Raw genomic sequence first — 16,057 nt, forward strand, 5'->3', positions numbered from 1 at the left:
ACGAAACAGTTGCTAATAGCTCCACCACATCTCACCGGGAACGTCCTGGATGAGCATCCCGAATTTTTGCAACCCTCATCCAGTCACAAGACCAGGGGCAATGAGGAGGGGATGCGGGAAGGGCAATCCAGGAATTTGGTTCGGGTGGGTGGTGGAGAAAGTCCGCTGCCATACGACATACAGATTACACTCGGTGCATGTTCAGGGCAGGGGTGTCGGCTCGGGGAGCATGCCCCCATGTTAAATCAGGAGCTCCGAGCCATGCCAAAACTGGTAAGCATCTGAGCCAGTTTCCGGTCCCGGAACCTGGCAGGGCATGGCTAGGGCTACTATGGCCCAATAGAGGAGCATGATTTTGGCCACAGCGTGTCGCTTTCCGGTCCTTGCCCCACTCTTCGCCTAGGGCTAATAAAAGGGGTAGCGCGGAGCTGTTAGAGCCTCTTCTTCAGAACATTATTTGTATGCGATTGCCATCCAGAGTGCGCTTCTTCTGAGAGAGCTTCTTCTTCGAGAACCTGATCCGAGGTGACTGTCATCCTTCGAGACTCCCTACTGTACTGTCAATATCCCACCACTCCCGCGCAGCCAGACAGACCAGTACAGAGCGCACGTTACCACAAGCCCCAGCAAATAAATAAGCAGAAGATGATGCACCATATCATGAGGTGGGAACGCTCAGGTGGAGCGTCCCATAGAGGTACACGCTACACATACAGATCTTTGCATGGCTAGGTTAGGGATCTTTTTCTTCATGCATCCTCTCTCTCTCTCTCTCTCTCTCTCTCTCTCTCTCTCTCTCTCTCTCTCTCTCTCTCTCTCTCTCTCTCTCTCTCTCTCTCTCTCTCTCTCTCTCTCTCTCTCTCTCTCTCTCTCTCTCTCTCCACCCCTCTATCCCATCTTCTGTGGACACCCAAAGAAGAACGTTACTGACTCGCAATCCCATTTTCCTCTGGCACGACACCACACCCCTCACGTCACCTACATAGCACCTCCTCACTCCCACACCGTAGGTACCAGTATCTTTCCAACTACCCCTCCCTAAGCGTCCTGGGCCGCGTTGGTCAACCGACTGTGCCAGGTATTTCTAAGGCACTCATCCTCACCTTTCTCTTTCTTTCTTGGCTCTCTAACTTTCCTCGGGTGTGTGTGTGTGTGTGTGTGTGTGTGTGTGTGTGTGTGTGTGTGTGTGTGTGTGTGTGTGTGTGTGTGTGTGTGTGTGTGTGTGTGTGTGTGTGAGTGAGAGTGAGTGATGGCGCCTGTCCGAGAATAAATAAGATTGTAGAAGATAGTCTGGGTAATCCTGCTCTGTGTCGTCTTTTTTAAGTTGCCTTTTGCCGCACCCCACAAATTTCTTGCTATCCCCTGCTGTACATAAAAAAAATAAAACCCATTCACTGTGCCACATACTTTTCCTCGCTTGATTGTAAATAAATGAATTGTATAGAAATGTTCACAGCTCGTTTTCATGTTTTTTTCCATTGGTTCAGCATGGCCCGCACCCTAGTTTAGCCGGGATGTTATTTCTCAACAATCGGTTTCCTCGCCGGTACATGCTTGGCAGTTCCGCTCGGCTGCATCTGATCTTGTAAGGTGATCCGGTTTGAGCAAGTGCATACCGAGGGCGTGTTCCCCAGCAATTAGATCACGTGACCTTTCGGTAAACGGTATTAATTAGATGGTGGACCCCAAGTCACGTGGTCGAGTTATTGGTCTTTGAGGTCGATTAGCGACCCACCGCGTCATGAAGTTATTCATGTGCGACGGCCTGCGATTCCGGAGAGTCTGGTGGGAACCCAAGGTAGTTCACCATTTGTGATCTTCGCCCCTGACCCCGGGTCTGCAACAATATATATATATATATATATATATATATATATATATATATATATATATATATATATATATATATATATATATATATATATATATATATATACATACACACACACACACACACACACACACACACACACACACACACACACACACACACACACACACACACACACACACACACACACACACACACACACACACACACACACACACACACACACACAGACACACAGACACACACACACACACATGTGTATATATATTTCAAAAATTTGTGGATGAGTTGGTTAGTCCACACGAACAAACCAATTAGATTTTGATTTTGATCCGTATCCAGATCCGGCCTTTCAGGGGGCAACAAAACGTAAACTGTTCAGCCTCGTTGAGGTATGCACTCCACCTAGTGCCATTCTAGTACTATGGTGTAATTATTACTGATTTGCAAATTCATACAAAACTTGTATACAGCACAAAACTTCTAAAAACAATGCAAATTAGATAATCTGCTAAAATTCTTTCTTACGGAACATAATTGTTATATAATGATGGGTGCATCTTTAAAACCTGGTTATTCCTCCCCCAAGCAGAGGGGAAGGCTTATTGCTGTTGTGGAGTTTGTTTCTATAATTGCTGCCCCCAATTTTAATGGCACCACAGAGTTTCTTAAACCCCTCAGAGTCCAAAACCACCACTTAGAAGAAATTTCTTCCTACCCTCTCAACATTCCAAATTTCCAAACTGTATCTATTTCCAAGCTACATCTCCGAGCCAGCTGGAACTTTCATAATGAAATTTTGCATCAGTAATGCGGATATAAAGTATGAGGGGTTGACCTAAAAAAAAATGATGGTGACATAATTTTCAGGACATAACCCAATTGTTGACATTTTAGCATTTTTAACCAAAACTCTACTAATGCTAGTCTAATCAGACCAAAATTGCCTCCCAAAATAGCCTAGAGCAAGGTGCATTTATGCTTAATGTACATCATACCCCTCCAGGTTAAAGGCCACGGTCAAATGGCAGTCTGAAAAAAAAAAGTTTTTTGACATTGCACAATTTTGCCAATATGGAATCTCAAAGACCGCTTGGCCTTCCAAGATGTTCTTGCATCATAATAGTGGACATTCGCTTATGTTGTGAACCTGATATTTGATTAGTTTCCTTGACCTACTTTTTCGGATTATGACCTAATTAACAAAAAACACCTTTTTCATCATACCTTGAATAATTTTCCTCCGATTTTCATGAAGTTGAGTTTCATGAATCGATTTTAGATGGAGACATTTTCATTATTCGCACTCTATCCCTAAATGTTGAATGTCAAGGTCATATTGTGGTACAAAAAAAAATGGCCATCATTGATCACAGGCCAAGGGTAAGCCATGGGCGATCACTTTGTGATCTCAGATATCTAGTTCTCAATTTATCTATTCGTATGCAGCCTGTGGCTACTTGGCTGCATCATTTTCCAGGGACACAGCCGAGCTACTGATGCAATGCCCCATTGCCTCTGTTACCAGTAAGTTGGTACTCATTTTGCCAACCTCAGAAGGATGACAGGCTGTGTCGACCCACCTGGTGTTATTTAACACCAAAACAGTGGTTTGAACTCAAGATCCTGAGATCTTAAGCCAGCCACCTTAACTGTTACGCCAATACCAGGCTTTAGTTTACAATGATTGTGTGAATGTGTGATATTAATCAGGATGGATTCAACCTATTATCAATGAAGGCATTCAAGTTGTAACTGTATTTTGCTTTAGGACAGTTTGCATAGGTACCATTACAGTTTGTAGTTGCAACATAAAATTGCGTTTATGTAGTTATTGTATATCATTTTAACTTGGATGTTCATTTTTAGGTCATCTCTACCTAATAAAGCTGGACCAAATATCCGTCCGTCCGTCCGTCCGTCAACAATTTTTCTTTCCGATCTTGATGAAACTTAGTATGTGGTTAGAGGTCGATGAGTGTTGCACAACGATATAACTTTTGTCCAGGTTCAAGGTCAGGGTCAAGGTCACGTAAGTTATAAAAATCGCCATTTTCAAAACCTATCTCGTCTGCCATTCTACAAGATATTCGGCACCTGTTTATTGATTATGATAGTAAAAAAAATATTATCTTGTATCTGACTAGACAGATTTTTGAATTTCCGTCCCGTTTGGCCGCCACGTAACCTGGAAGATGGTCAAAAACACCTCCCGGTACAAAGAAAACTTTTTACTTCCGATATTGATGAAATTTGGTATGTGGGTAGAGGTCGATGAGTGATACCCAACGACATATTTTTTTCCCGGATTTGAGGTCAGGGTCAAGGTCACGAAAGTTGTGAAAGTCGCCATTTTCAAAACCTATCAAGTCTGTCATTTTAGGAGATATCTGGCAACGGTTCATCGATTATGATAGTAAAAAACATTATAGAGATGACTGTAACCCCCACACGGGGGTAATTTTTACCCCTCAGCCTGAATTGGTTAAGGGGTATTGTCTTCATAGGCGTTGTCCGGGCGGGCGTCCGGGCGTCCGTCCAGGCGTCTGTCAACTTTTGGTTTCCGTCAATTTCGAGAACGCCTTGTCTGATTAAATCCATTTTTGCAGGGTATGTTGGGGCTGGGTAGAGGAAAGTTCCTTTCAAAAATGGGAGTGCTGCGATTTTCAATGTGGCCTCCATGGTAGCCATCTTGAAATTGGTTTCCGTCGATTTCGAGGAGAACGCCTTGTCCGATTAAATCCATTTTTGCAGGGTGTGTTGGGGCTGGGTAGCAGAAGGTTCCTTTCGATAATCAGTGCGATGCGCTATCCAATATGGCGGCTAGGGCAGCCATCTTGAATTTGGTTTCCAGACAATAACTTGAGAACGGCTTGACTTATTGATTTTATTTTCATGGGGGTATAATGGGGGTGGTTAGAGGAAGGTTCCTTTCGATATACAGCACAATGCGATATCCAATATGGCGGCTCCGGCAGCCATCTTGAATTTGGTTTCCAGACAATAACTTGAGAACGGCTTGACTTATTGATTTCATTTTAGTGTGATATAATGGGAGTGTTTAGAGGAAGGTTCCTTTCGATATTCAGCACAATCCGATATCCAATCTGGCAGCTAGAGCAGCTATCTTGAATTTGGTTTCTGGACAATAACTTGAGAACGGCTTCACACATTGATTTTATTCTGGCGAGGTATAATGGGGTTGAGTAGAGGAAGGTTCCTTTCCAAAATGGGCATCCTACGATTTTCACTGTGGCCGCCACGGCAGCCATCTTGAAATTGGTTTCCGTCAATTTTGAGGAGAACACCTTGTCCGATTAAATCCATTTTTGCTTGGTGTGTTGGGGTTGAGTAGAGGAAGGTTCCTTTCGAAAATGGGCATGCTGCGATTTTCAATCTGGCCACCATCTTGAAATTGGTTTGCGTCAAGGGGCTGAGGGGTTACGCCCGCTTTGCGGTGCTATTTTTAGTATAATATGTATACTGAAAGAAATAAAGTACAGTTACTTGATAATTGGTGTAAATGCGATTCAGGGTCATTCTGTTCTTGCATATGGCAGCTTGGCTGCCAGGTAGCTATCATTTATTGGAAACACAGCTGTGCCGCTAATGCTGTGCCCTCTACCAGCACACTCGAACACTCATTTCACAGAACCTTGGAATGACAACAGGCTGACTCAGCCCCACCTGATGTTAATTCAGTGGACATCAGGGCTCAAACTCAGGACCCTAATATCTGAAGCCAGTCACCTTAATATCCCAAGCCAGCCACCCTCACCACTAAGCCAACACCAGGCTTAGTCAGGGTTATTGAAACTGGTGAACACTTCTTTACCAATGTTAAAAATCATGTCCATTAAAAAACGACAATTCAAGTACTTTGTCGGTAACTAGAAAATTTCAACAATTATTCTACACTATAAAAGGTACCCGGTGTTTCCGGGAAACGCTGGGTACCTCCTCCCGCCCTTCCCCTTCGATCCCATCCCACCCCCCCCACTCTCCAGACTCCCACCCCGTCCCTTCACTCTCCTCCCTCCTCCCACCCTTTCCCCTGCCTCCTCTCTACCCCCTCCCTCTAGACTCCCACCCCACTCCCCTTCCTGTGGACTCCCACCCCTTCCCTCCCTCCTCCCACCCCACCCCTTCCTCTCCCTCCTCCATCTCCTCACTCATCTCACACTTCCCCTGCCTCATCTGACCCTTCTCCTTCCATACTCCAACACCACCCCTTCCATACTCCCACCCCACCCCACCCCTCTCTCCAACCTCCTCCTACCCAACCCTCCTCCCTCCCTTCTCCTTCCTCCTCTACCCTTCCCCCCTCCCACAAATAATTTTTTTCCAGGATGTATTTTAAAGTGTACGTGTACATAATAACTTATAAAGAAAGAAGTAAACAAGTATAGGTATATTTAAAGTACACCGCCCCAATGCCAAATAAATAATTAACAAATCCTCCAGTGCGCGACATTGCCAGGGCGCTTTCAGCGCTCAGTGATGCTACCTTGCAGCACATGGAGTCGGAATTAGGAGGGAGCGGTGCACAAGAATTGATTGATTCATTTATGAATTGCATCATTAAAATAAATAAATAATAGTAAAATAATTAATCTCTTAATCAATTGACTGATAGCATACCTAAACCACCACTGTTTCATCCGAATCTGTAACTTTTTCAAAATTAAGGAATTAATCAAAAATTTAAATAATTAATTGATTACTCTATAAAGCCAAAATACCCTTTATAGCCAAATAATTTGTTCGCTGTCATGTTCAAATATCAGCTTCATAGCTCAAAAGGTGCCAAAGTTATTGCCAGGATGAGAAATAATATAAATATGTAATAATTAATAAATCTATAGTAATTAATCAATTAATTGATCAAAAAATAAAACTTTTGCACATCTTCACTTTTGTCCCCAAATTTCAACTTTTGTCCCCAAATAAAAAAAGCACGTCTTCACTTTTGTCCCCAAATTTCAACTTCCTGCTCAAAGGATGGCTGATATATCGTCCGGACAAACAAACAAACAAACGGAGTAAAAATTGAGTCCACCCTTCCTTTGGCGCCCGGCGATGACGTCATGCATTACCTGGATATGGAATTGGGAAGGAAGGGTGGACAAAAAATCTCTCTCTGGAATTTCCCTGACAGCCACTGACTATTTCATTGCGTATGCAGGCATTTCATGACCAAACCGATTTTCATGGCCTCTCATGTCTATTTTCTTCACATATGTGAATTACATGTCCATCAGTTTGTTTATAAGCCTTGAAAAGTCAGGCAAAAACCAAAAGTTTTTTCTTCTAAAAGATTTCATAATTTTCTTTCCTCTGCCGTGATCGCTGCAAACAAACCATGCATTGCCTCATTTCCTCTGCATGGATTGAATCAAAATGTACCTTTGTTTCCTCAAAATGGGAATTTCATTTAATGATAGAAGATGCGTTATTCAATCTTCAAATGTACACCAGAGGCCTGTGCGGTCTGTTCCAAGGCAAGGCCTTTTTGAGCAGGCCGAAACAAATGATGATGAAGACCCCTGCGAGCGAGAGTGGACTGACCGAGGATAAAGCCTGTTTCTGGTTTTAATTTAATAAGCCCATTAATTATCTTCAAAAGGGGTGTTTAAATTTATCCAAACATGTAGTTTTCATTCATGCATTCCTTTGAGTTGCCTTTGTATGTATGCAAAGTTTTGGACCACGAGGTTTCATGGTTTTTGGAGTTATGGAGGATACACATACATCCACACATTGACACACACTCACGTTTATTTATATTATTATTATTATTATTATTATTATTAGTATGATTATTATAGAAACCTCTCCAGTTAAGTCTAAGCAAACACTGCGTTGTGTTTACCTTTCACTATTGGTCACCTTTGGAGCCTACGAGTTAAACCCGAACGAAGTTTGGTATGCTTGATGTTGGCTTAATGGCTGGAGTGGTGGGCTTGGGATCCTAGGATCCTGAGTTCAAATCCCACTCGGCTGTTGAATTAATACCAGGTGGGGTTGACTCTGCCTGTCATCCTTCCTAGGTCGGCAAAATGAGTACCAGCTTGCTCGTATCCTGTGTCGAAGTGGCGACCTGTCCAGGATTGTGCCCAATAGCCCAGGAAACTGCTTAGGCAGCACCAACACTCTGCACAGAGTTAGGTCCCAATGGATGGATGGAAGGAAGCTTGGTGGAAAAAATTAGTCATGCCTTGACCATTTATATTTTCATGACCGACTGCTTTACAGGAAGCTAATTAATTTGAGAGTCAACATCAAACGATTAATTCCCTGTTTTTTCTTTTGCTATTAAATTGATAACACACTCAATTGTTTGGGCTTATCTTGGAAAGGAATGCACAATGAAGTCTGGTTCAGGTCATCCAATGCACTCTATTTGGAATTTGATTACATTATCACACTAAAGACCAAATGATGAGAAAGTCACCAAGAGATAATTAATATGACTAAATTATATAACTGACAGATCAGACAGCCCAGAAGTACCAAATCCAGGTTAGAAATCTCAGAGGCAAGTGTACATACAACAAGAATATTCCACCAGCCCTTGGGACCTATTCACTCTGCTATTATTATCAGCTTGCTTTTATATAAGCTTTTCATCTATCTTGGGGTACCTTCTTTATGTGACCATCCCACGTGCTTCTTTTCATGCGCATACACCAGGGGGGATCAAGTAAATTGAAAGAGATGATCATATTGTGCATTTGAAATGTAGATTTTATCTTTTTTCTGAAGCTTATTGCAATGGATGCAGACACTTTGGCACAGTTCCTGAATTCCCATTTGTATAAGGCGTGAGCCTGATCAACCGAACTGATATGGTCCCCCGGTCTGAAACTCCCTTCAAAAAGGTTCCTACTTTTGAGCCCTGTGAACTTCAAAAGTGAGTGGGATAAAGTGGAAAATTTATATCCGATTTAGGATGCATAACACACTGCACTTGAAATATTGCATAGCAGTTCTCGTGTACTGCAAAGCAACGTTGCAGAAAATAGGAAATTCCGAACTGCTTTTCTTTTTGTATTCAAAGTTGAGGTTCGTGGAAGAGCTAGAACACAGAAGAGATCAGTATGCAACAGAGCAAAAGGAACAGTAGAAAGAGTGGGGAAGCACACCAACAGTAGGGTTGTGGGAGAAAATAGAGAGCGACTTGGACATGTACGGGATGTGGAGAGGAATGAGGGGTAGGGGGGATAGGGTAACGTTGAGGAAGCAGGAAGGACAATACTGAGGAAAAAGAAGCAGAACGAGAAACTGGCGTCAAAACAGGGACAGAAGTTGCTATCCGAGGAGTAGGCCTTGAGCAACACGAGAACAAACTCGACAATACAGCACAACGTGGTACGATTTAATGGGGAAAATTGGATGTAAAAACAAACAGCAACACAAATACGAAGATATAACAGAAAAACACAACGGTTCCAGTTCAGAAAATGTAACTTTTATGAGGCGTAAAGTAGCAGCTGCGGATTCAACAGACACGTAGGGCATTCCCCGAATTGGAAATTCAGAAAAGAACATGTCTGATCGTCAGAAAGGGACATCTCTGATCTGATAACAAAATGTTTTCTCATAAATCACTGTGTGCAGGGCCTTCCAGATAGTTCTCTAGATTGTCATGTTTATCGACACGATAAACTTGGTAAAATGAGATTTGACATTTTGAATGAAACAAATATAATTCCTTTTGAATGAATGAAACAAAATAGTAAATAAATAAAGGCTGCCTCACCTTCCTCTCTCCCCCTGCCTCAATCACACATACTTTTTAGAGCACATACCTCCACCAGGCTGAACAGTTTACGTGTTTTTAGCTCGCCTGTTCGAAGAACAGAGAGCTATCGCGATACCCCCGGCGTGAGCGTCAGCGTCAGCATGAGCGTGAAAATGTTAAAGTTTTTGGTGCAAGTTATTTCCTTTCTAATGTTTTTATCTACCACACTATTTTTTACTGATTACAATATACAAATACATATATTGCTTTAAAATTATTTGGATCAGACTTCACTGCAATGCTTTATAAAAAATATAATTAGACTAGTCTTTTAAAAACGATAAATGTATAAACAGGCGTGCATTGGGTGGCTTTGACACCAACTCTCTGGTTATCTCACTGATAGGCCAGTTCTGGATCTGGACCTAAACCAAAATCGAATCAGCTTGTTCTTGTCACCTACCCAACTCATTACCAAGTTTTGTCATAACTCATCCACAACTTTTTGAAATATTATGCTATATATCGTTTTTTGCCCTATCTCTCAATATTATGAAGAATCACAAAAAAAATTTTAATCTCATATCCAGATCCAAATTCGGATCTTCCCCAAAATCAAATCAATTTGTCATTGTCACATACCCAATGTGTCCACCAAGTTTCGACCAAGTCCGTCCACAGCCTTTTGAGCTGTCATACTCACAAACAGACAAAAAACACACACAAATATGGATGAATATATAACCTCTGTCCTCCTTGAGTGGTGGAGCGAATAAAAAAATCTTTGTGGAATCTCTATTGTTTGCTTTTTCTCCGCGTTTGCCACATTTGGCATCACCTGCAAACTTAATCTTTTGGAAATCATGTTTATCTTATATATTTAGAACTACTGCATTTAACTTTTGCAAAAGCATATTTCAAATGGATTAGAACACAGTACCCTTTGAAATATATTATAACTACAGTACAGGATCTTGATTTGAATTCAGCAACATTATATATTTGCTCGTCAGGAGGATAAATTCACAACACAATGAATCGGTGCTAATGTACTCTGGCTGAAAAGGCATCTTAAAGTTTTGACTGCACTGTGCCGGCTGCTGATATCCATGTGCAACCTGACCGTCCCAAGGCCTTATTGTGGTTACAGTTACTAGGCAGAGGATATCACGTGTATTTTTAGCTAGCAGCTAGGTTTTGAGAGTGCCGCAAGACATCAAATTAAGATTATCGTCAACAAAGTTGATTAATTAAACGTGAATTTTAAAATAACACTTTGAAAAGGAACAACATGTAGGCCGTAAAAAATATTAATCATCAACTTTAAAACAAGCTTTGGTTTCATTTCGGAAAGTCAAATCCAAACTGTTTTATTCATACCTTAACACCACTGTCTATGGTTAGTTGGGTTTTTGTGTTGTTTATTTCACAACAATAGACTGCATTAAGGGTGTGATGTATTCATGGAAATTTGATCGTACTACAGTGCAGGGTGGTAACATCATACGTGTGGTTTTTGTATGGAAGATCGCTTCTTTGAACCTGATACTAAGGAAGCAGGATAGCTTGTCGGTAGCTTTGACTGGTATCGGGTTCAGTTCCTGGTATAACTTGATGCAATTTAAAACTACTTTCTTGTACATTGCAAGAAGAAACTTGCCATTATTTGAAGGGATTTTCAACTGACTTTGCCATCTGCACCGTGCACATTTAAAATCCTATATGCTATTATTTATAAGAGTAGGCCTTTTTTAATACAGAAATCACAGCTCATGTAAGAGCTGAGGAGTTGGTACCCAAATGACCCTTCCTGATCAATGAGCTCTGCAGCCTCATGAGACTGTATGAATCGTGAGTACAATAAGATATCAAACCAGAACATAATTGAGGGATGTCTCCACCAAGGGGTTTACTTTATTGGAGTCCATATCGTAGTGATGAATTATATTGTGCATTAATCACTCAACCCAAGGTCTCCAACTTCCTCAACTGGGTGGTGAAAAACCTAGCAGACATTGAGGTACAGCTCGGGGCGGTCCATCGAGTGTGCTCGCTTATGGAGGTGCAGTCCGAGGACTACGAGACATCACCAGGTGAGAATGGTTCCTTGTTTACGGGCTGCGTTTAGGACCATTGTGATGATATCTTTAACAGTTCTCAACTTCTCTGAAGTTGCATCTGTTTTATAATCTTTTGAAGCCATCCTTCAGACCTGTCGTTTTTATTACCCTGCGGGTTTGTTTGTGTGGAATATTATTTTGAAATTGCATGAATTCATGCACTGTACTTTATTGAATGTATTCGTTTTCTTTTTAGTGAGTGGAACTCTTTGACTTATTAGTGATTGGTCTATTATTTTGATTCATAAGGGACAATGAAAGTCACTATTCTTATGAATCAAATTATCATCCAATGATGTTTGTTAAAAGAAGTACTGAGATGTAATTTTCAAGCATTTCATCAGAGGTTTGTTATGCAGATGAGTGATGGTTCCAAAAATGATCAATAAATCTTACAGTCTGTTCATGGCAAATATGTCTGAAAAAATTACATTTGTGATGCATGACATAATTTGTGGCCGGGAATTTAAATTGGAGGTAAATAGGAAACTGTACTCTGTAGTGCTCTGAGAACCTCTGTCATGATTTTTGTGCACTTAATCAACGCATTGTATTGCCAACCGAGCCAACGAAAGGCAATGAAAGTCAGTTTTTGTGCAGTTAAATTAGACTTTGATGGGATTAATGGCTTCCTTTTGCATCAAAGTTCCTTGTAAGGGAATTCATATTTTCAGGCATACAAGATTTGAAAGAAGGGTTTTTAAACCTGCTCTGAGTCTGGGAGGTTGCCAGTTTGATTCTGACCCTGGCTGAGTCATACCAAATAATTTTTAAATGGTACATGCTGCTTCCTTGTTTGAAGCTTTGCACCTAGGAGAGAGTACCAATACACCCATGGTTGGCATCCAATGAGGATAGGAGAGGGAGGAATATTTATACTTCCCTCACTGATTGCGGACAGAAAAGCAAAGTCACAAAATGGTGTCACTGGCACCCAGAGTGAACTGGGAAGTTGCATCACTTCCCCCAAGGTCATGGCTGTATTTGTCTGGAGTCAAGTTCGATATTTATTTACCCTGTGCATGCGAAGCGAAAAGTGGGGTTAAGTAATTGATTCATGTCCGTCCATTTCTCCATCCGTCCATCTTTCCATCTTTCCGTATGTCTGTCTTATCGATTTATGATCAGGGAACAAATGATTTAAATTGAATGTTGTATTATAAAACACAAATCGGAACATGAATAGAAAGACAAGTCTGCCATTTTACTGTATTTTGGCTCTGAATTTGACCCGATCGCACATGCGCAGAGGAGTGAGATAAGATTTTTCACTCTGTCTTCCTGCCTGGCAGTCAAACAAAATTTAAAACAAATACAAACATGAAACTTACTGTTTTTAAGGACGTTATAATGTACACAAACAACAGGCACAAATAACTTATGTGACATGTTACAAAGGGTGATGTAATAGCTGCTGGAGAAAACAGTGGTAAAAACCAAAATTAATTTCTTTATACGCCTTTAACACCCTTAAATCTTTATTAAATTAATTTTTTGTTTGAACACTTTATAGACAAAGCGCCTTCATAATACTTCCAAAAAACATTATATATATATATATATATATATATATATATATATATATATATATCCATGTACAGCATGACAGCATGACATGTGAAAGGGACAGTATCGGGGTGAAGAAGACAGCCAACATGGCTATGTGAGTACAAGGCCGATTGACGGTATGGTCTGTGGTGATCAATAAAGCCTCCATCTTCTCAAATGTGACTCAAGGTCGTCATATTACAGTGTATGAGGCCACAAGGGTGATATTTGAAAATGCTTCAGTCACGCTCAACTCCTGGATTTTTTTCAACGATCTTTAATTACCATTATTATATCTCATGAACTTTAATCTGGTGAGCTTATGCGATTGAGCAGTGTCTGTGGGTGAGTCTGTCAGTTAGTGAGTCAGTTCTGTAAATATTTATATCAGTATCATTGAACCAAACACACGATTTTGATGAAACTTGGCCACAAGCTTCATATCTGATTAATGAAGGTTTATTGACTGCACTAAAATATGTGCTCATTAAGGGGGTCAACTGGGGAGAGGTGGGGGTATGACCCCCCCTCCCCCCCAAAAAAAATCGGTATTTGCTCTCTTCATAGAAACTACACACACGATTTTGATGAAACTTGTCCACCGCCTTCATCACCCTTGATGTACCAAAGTTTGTTCATGGCATTAAAAAAAATAATATCCAGAGGTATTTACTTTCTCTCCATTTATACATATTTTGTGGGTCACCCATGCCTACCAGTGGTTCCCTGGTTATCCTATCCAGCCGCTACCAGGTGAGCGCCCAGGGGTATTGCCCCTATGTTTTTATTAAAACTAAACTATATACATGAACACTTAGTGAGGCCACATCTAGAGTGTTTTGTGCAGTTTTTGCCACAACAACTCAGGAAGGACATAGCTTCCACAGAGAGGGTTCAGCGCAGAGCTACTAGATTGATTCCAGGCCGAGTTAGACTCAGCTATGAGGAGCAACTGAAGGAGACAGGGATCCATATATTAGAAAGGAGGCGATTACGAGGGAATATGATGGAGATATATTAAATAATGAAGGTATCAACAAAATAAGTTCAGAATAATTAATTATTCATCAGAGTAGACAGTGATAGAACAAGAGGCCATGTCCTGAGAGTAAAGAAGAGGAGAGTTAATATGGTAGTAAGGCAGGTGACTTTTACTCAGAGAGTAGTTAATGCCTGGAATGGTCTCTCTGGAAAGGTCGTAGCAGCAGAAACAGTAGATGAGTTTAAATTGGAATTAGATACGGAACGTACCTATAAGTATTGGAGATAGAAGGATATCGGGTTATTGGTGGGACTTTTAAGAAGCTTGAGTAGGAATGGGTGATTGTGTGCATCTGTGCGGAGTGTCATGTCTGTGGGGGTTTCGGCAAGGGGTGGTATGTGGTTAGGTTAGGTTAGGTTACATATGGGAACAAGCACCGGAGCAGCGCATCACTGTGTCCACTTTCTATGGGTACTCCAGGGGTCTCTGTCTGGCCATCCCCCAGGCAGATGCCTGGCTCATCCCCATCTCCTTGAGATGCCAATCAACCTGCTGCAACCACAAGACATGTGGTTGTCCCGTTGGCCTACTCCACTCACGAGGATCCCTCGCTGAGAGAATGTGGTGAGCAGGATCAGTCAGGAAAACAAGCCACGTGTCCATACAGCTGCAGCTGACGCTCACAGACTATGCAGGTAACAAATCTCATTTGAGTCCTGCTCAACAACCGCTTGTTGGACACACAGTCTGACCAGCGATAGCCAAGGATTCTCTGAAGAGACCTGGTACCGAAGGAGTTAAGTCTTCGTCTCAGATCCTTGGTAAGAGTCCAAGTCTCACATGCTTAGAGCAAGACTGGAAGCATAAAAGACTTGAAGACTTGGACCTTTGTCCTCCTGCATAGGTACTTACAGCACCACACCCCATGATCCAGTGAATCCACGACTCCCCAGGCCCGACACAGACGTCTAGTGACCTCTGGCTCACAACATGTGGAGACATGAATTTCACTGCCAATCTAAGTGAATCTCTACATGACCTCAACATCCTCACCACAAACAAGTACAGACAAGATGGCAGCATCTAAGATGTTATTGAAAGCCTGGATCTTTGTTTTGAATTGAAAGCCAATGATGTCAAAATGAGATGTTGGATGTTTCTCACCCAAGAACCACCCCTCCCCCTTGCCTGGACAATGAAAACCACTCAAAAATTCCTTATTTTATTTAAATAATTAAAATTAATATGTTCCCATATTCTTATTTTGATACCATTGGGACATCCCAAGACATGCCACACTGTCTCATCCACATCTCTCCCCTCATTCCCCCAATGAAATTGCATTGTTTTGCAGATGAAATTGGTCTGGTGTTGATGTGGTGCAGGCATGATGGGCCGAATAGCCTCCTCCTGCATCTAGTTTCCTTGTGTAACATGACGTGGGGTGTCATGATCTGTGAACTCTCTAGTGTCAAATGTGTCTGTCGGCTTGCAGCAGCTCCTACATCTGACATAGATCCTGTAAAAAAGGGAGTGTGGGTCAACTGTGAGAATGATCTTTAGTTTTGTCACCTCCCTCAATCCCACAATTCATTGGGTTGAGAGAGAAAGCGGTTTGCATGCCTGCCTTGTGTTTCAGACCAACAAGCTGTACCAGAAAACTGGCCCGGCCAGGGAGACATTCACATCGACAGCCTGGCCGTACGATATGACACAACCTTGAGTCCAGCACTGAAGTGTGTGAATGTCACCATTAATCCAGGCCAGAAGGTGAGGCTAGTAGAACATATTTTGGCTCAACCCTCCCTTCACAGCATCCACAATGAGGGCTG

General features: G+C 41.7%; 2 protein-coding genes across 4 annotated transcripts in view; one reads left to right on the forward strand and one right to left on the reverse strand.

The window, feature by feature from the left end:
• LOC147032818 (ATP-binding cassette sub-family C member 9-like) overlaps positions 1–16,057 on the forward strand; it is a 176,600-nt gene that overhangs the window by 133,279 nt on the left and 27,264 nt on the right. For both annotated transcript variants that reach the window (XM_085870690.1, XM_085870691.1), the window contains exons 20-21: positions 11,548–11,668; positions 15,865–15,995. In XM_085870690.1, coding sequence (XP_085726816.1) covers positions 11,548–11,668; positions 15,865–15,995 — 252 coding nt within the window. The remainder of the gene's footprint in view (positions 1–11,547; positions 11,669–15,864; positions 15,996–16,057) is intronic.
• LOC147032819 (uncharacterized) overlaps positions 1–16,057 on the reverse strand; it is a 106,035-nt gene that overhangs the window by 15,981 nt on the left and 73,997 nt on the right. The gene's annotated exons all lie outside the window — the stretch shown is intronic.

Source organism: Eptatretus burgeri, chromosome 2 (assembly GCF_056783735.1).
Source record: "Eptatretus burgeri isolate ZD-2024b chromosome 2, Ebu_testis_v1, whole genome shotgun sequence".
NCBI lineage: Eukaryota > Metazoa > Chordata > Myxini > Myxiniformes > Myxinidae > Eptatretus > Eptatretus burgeri.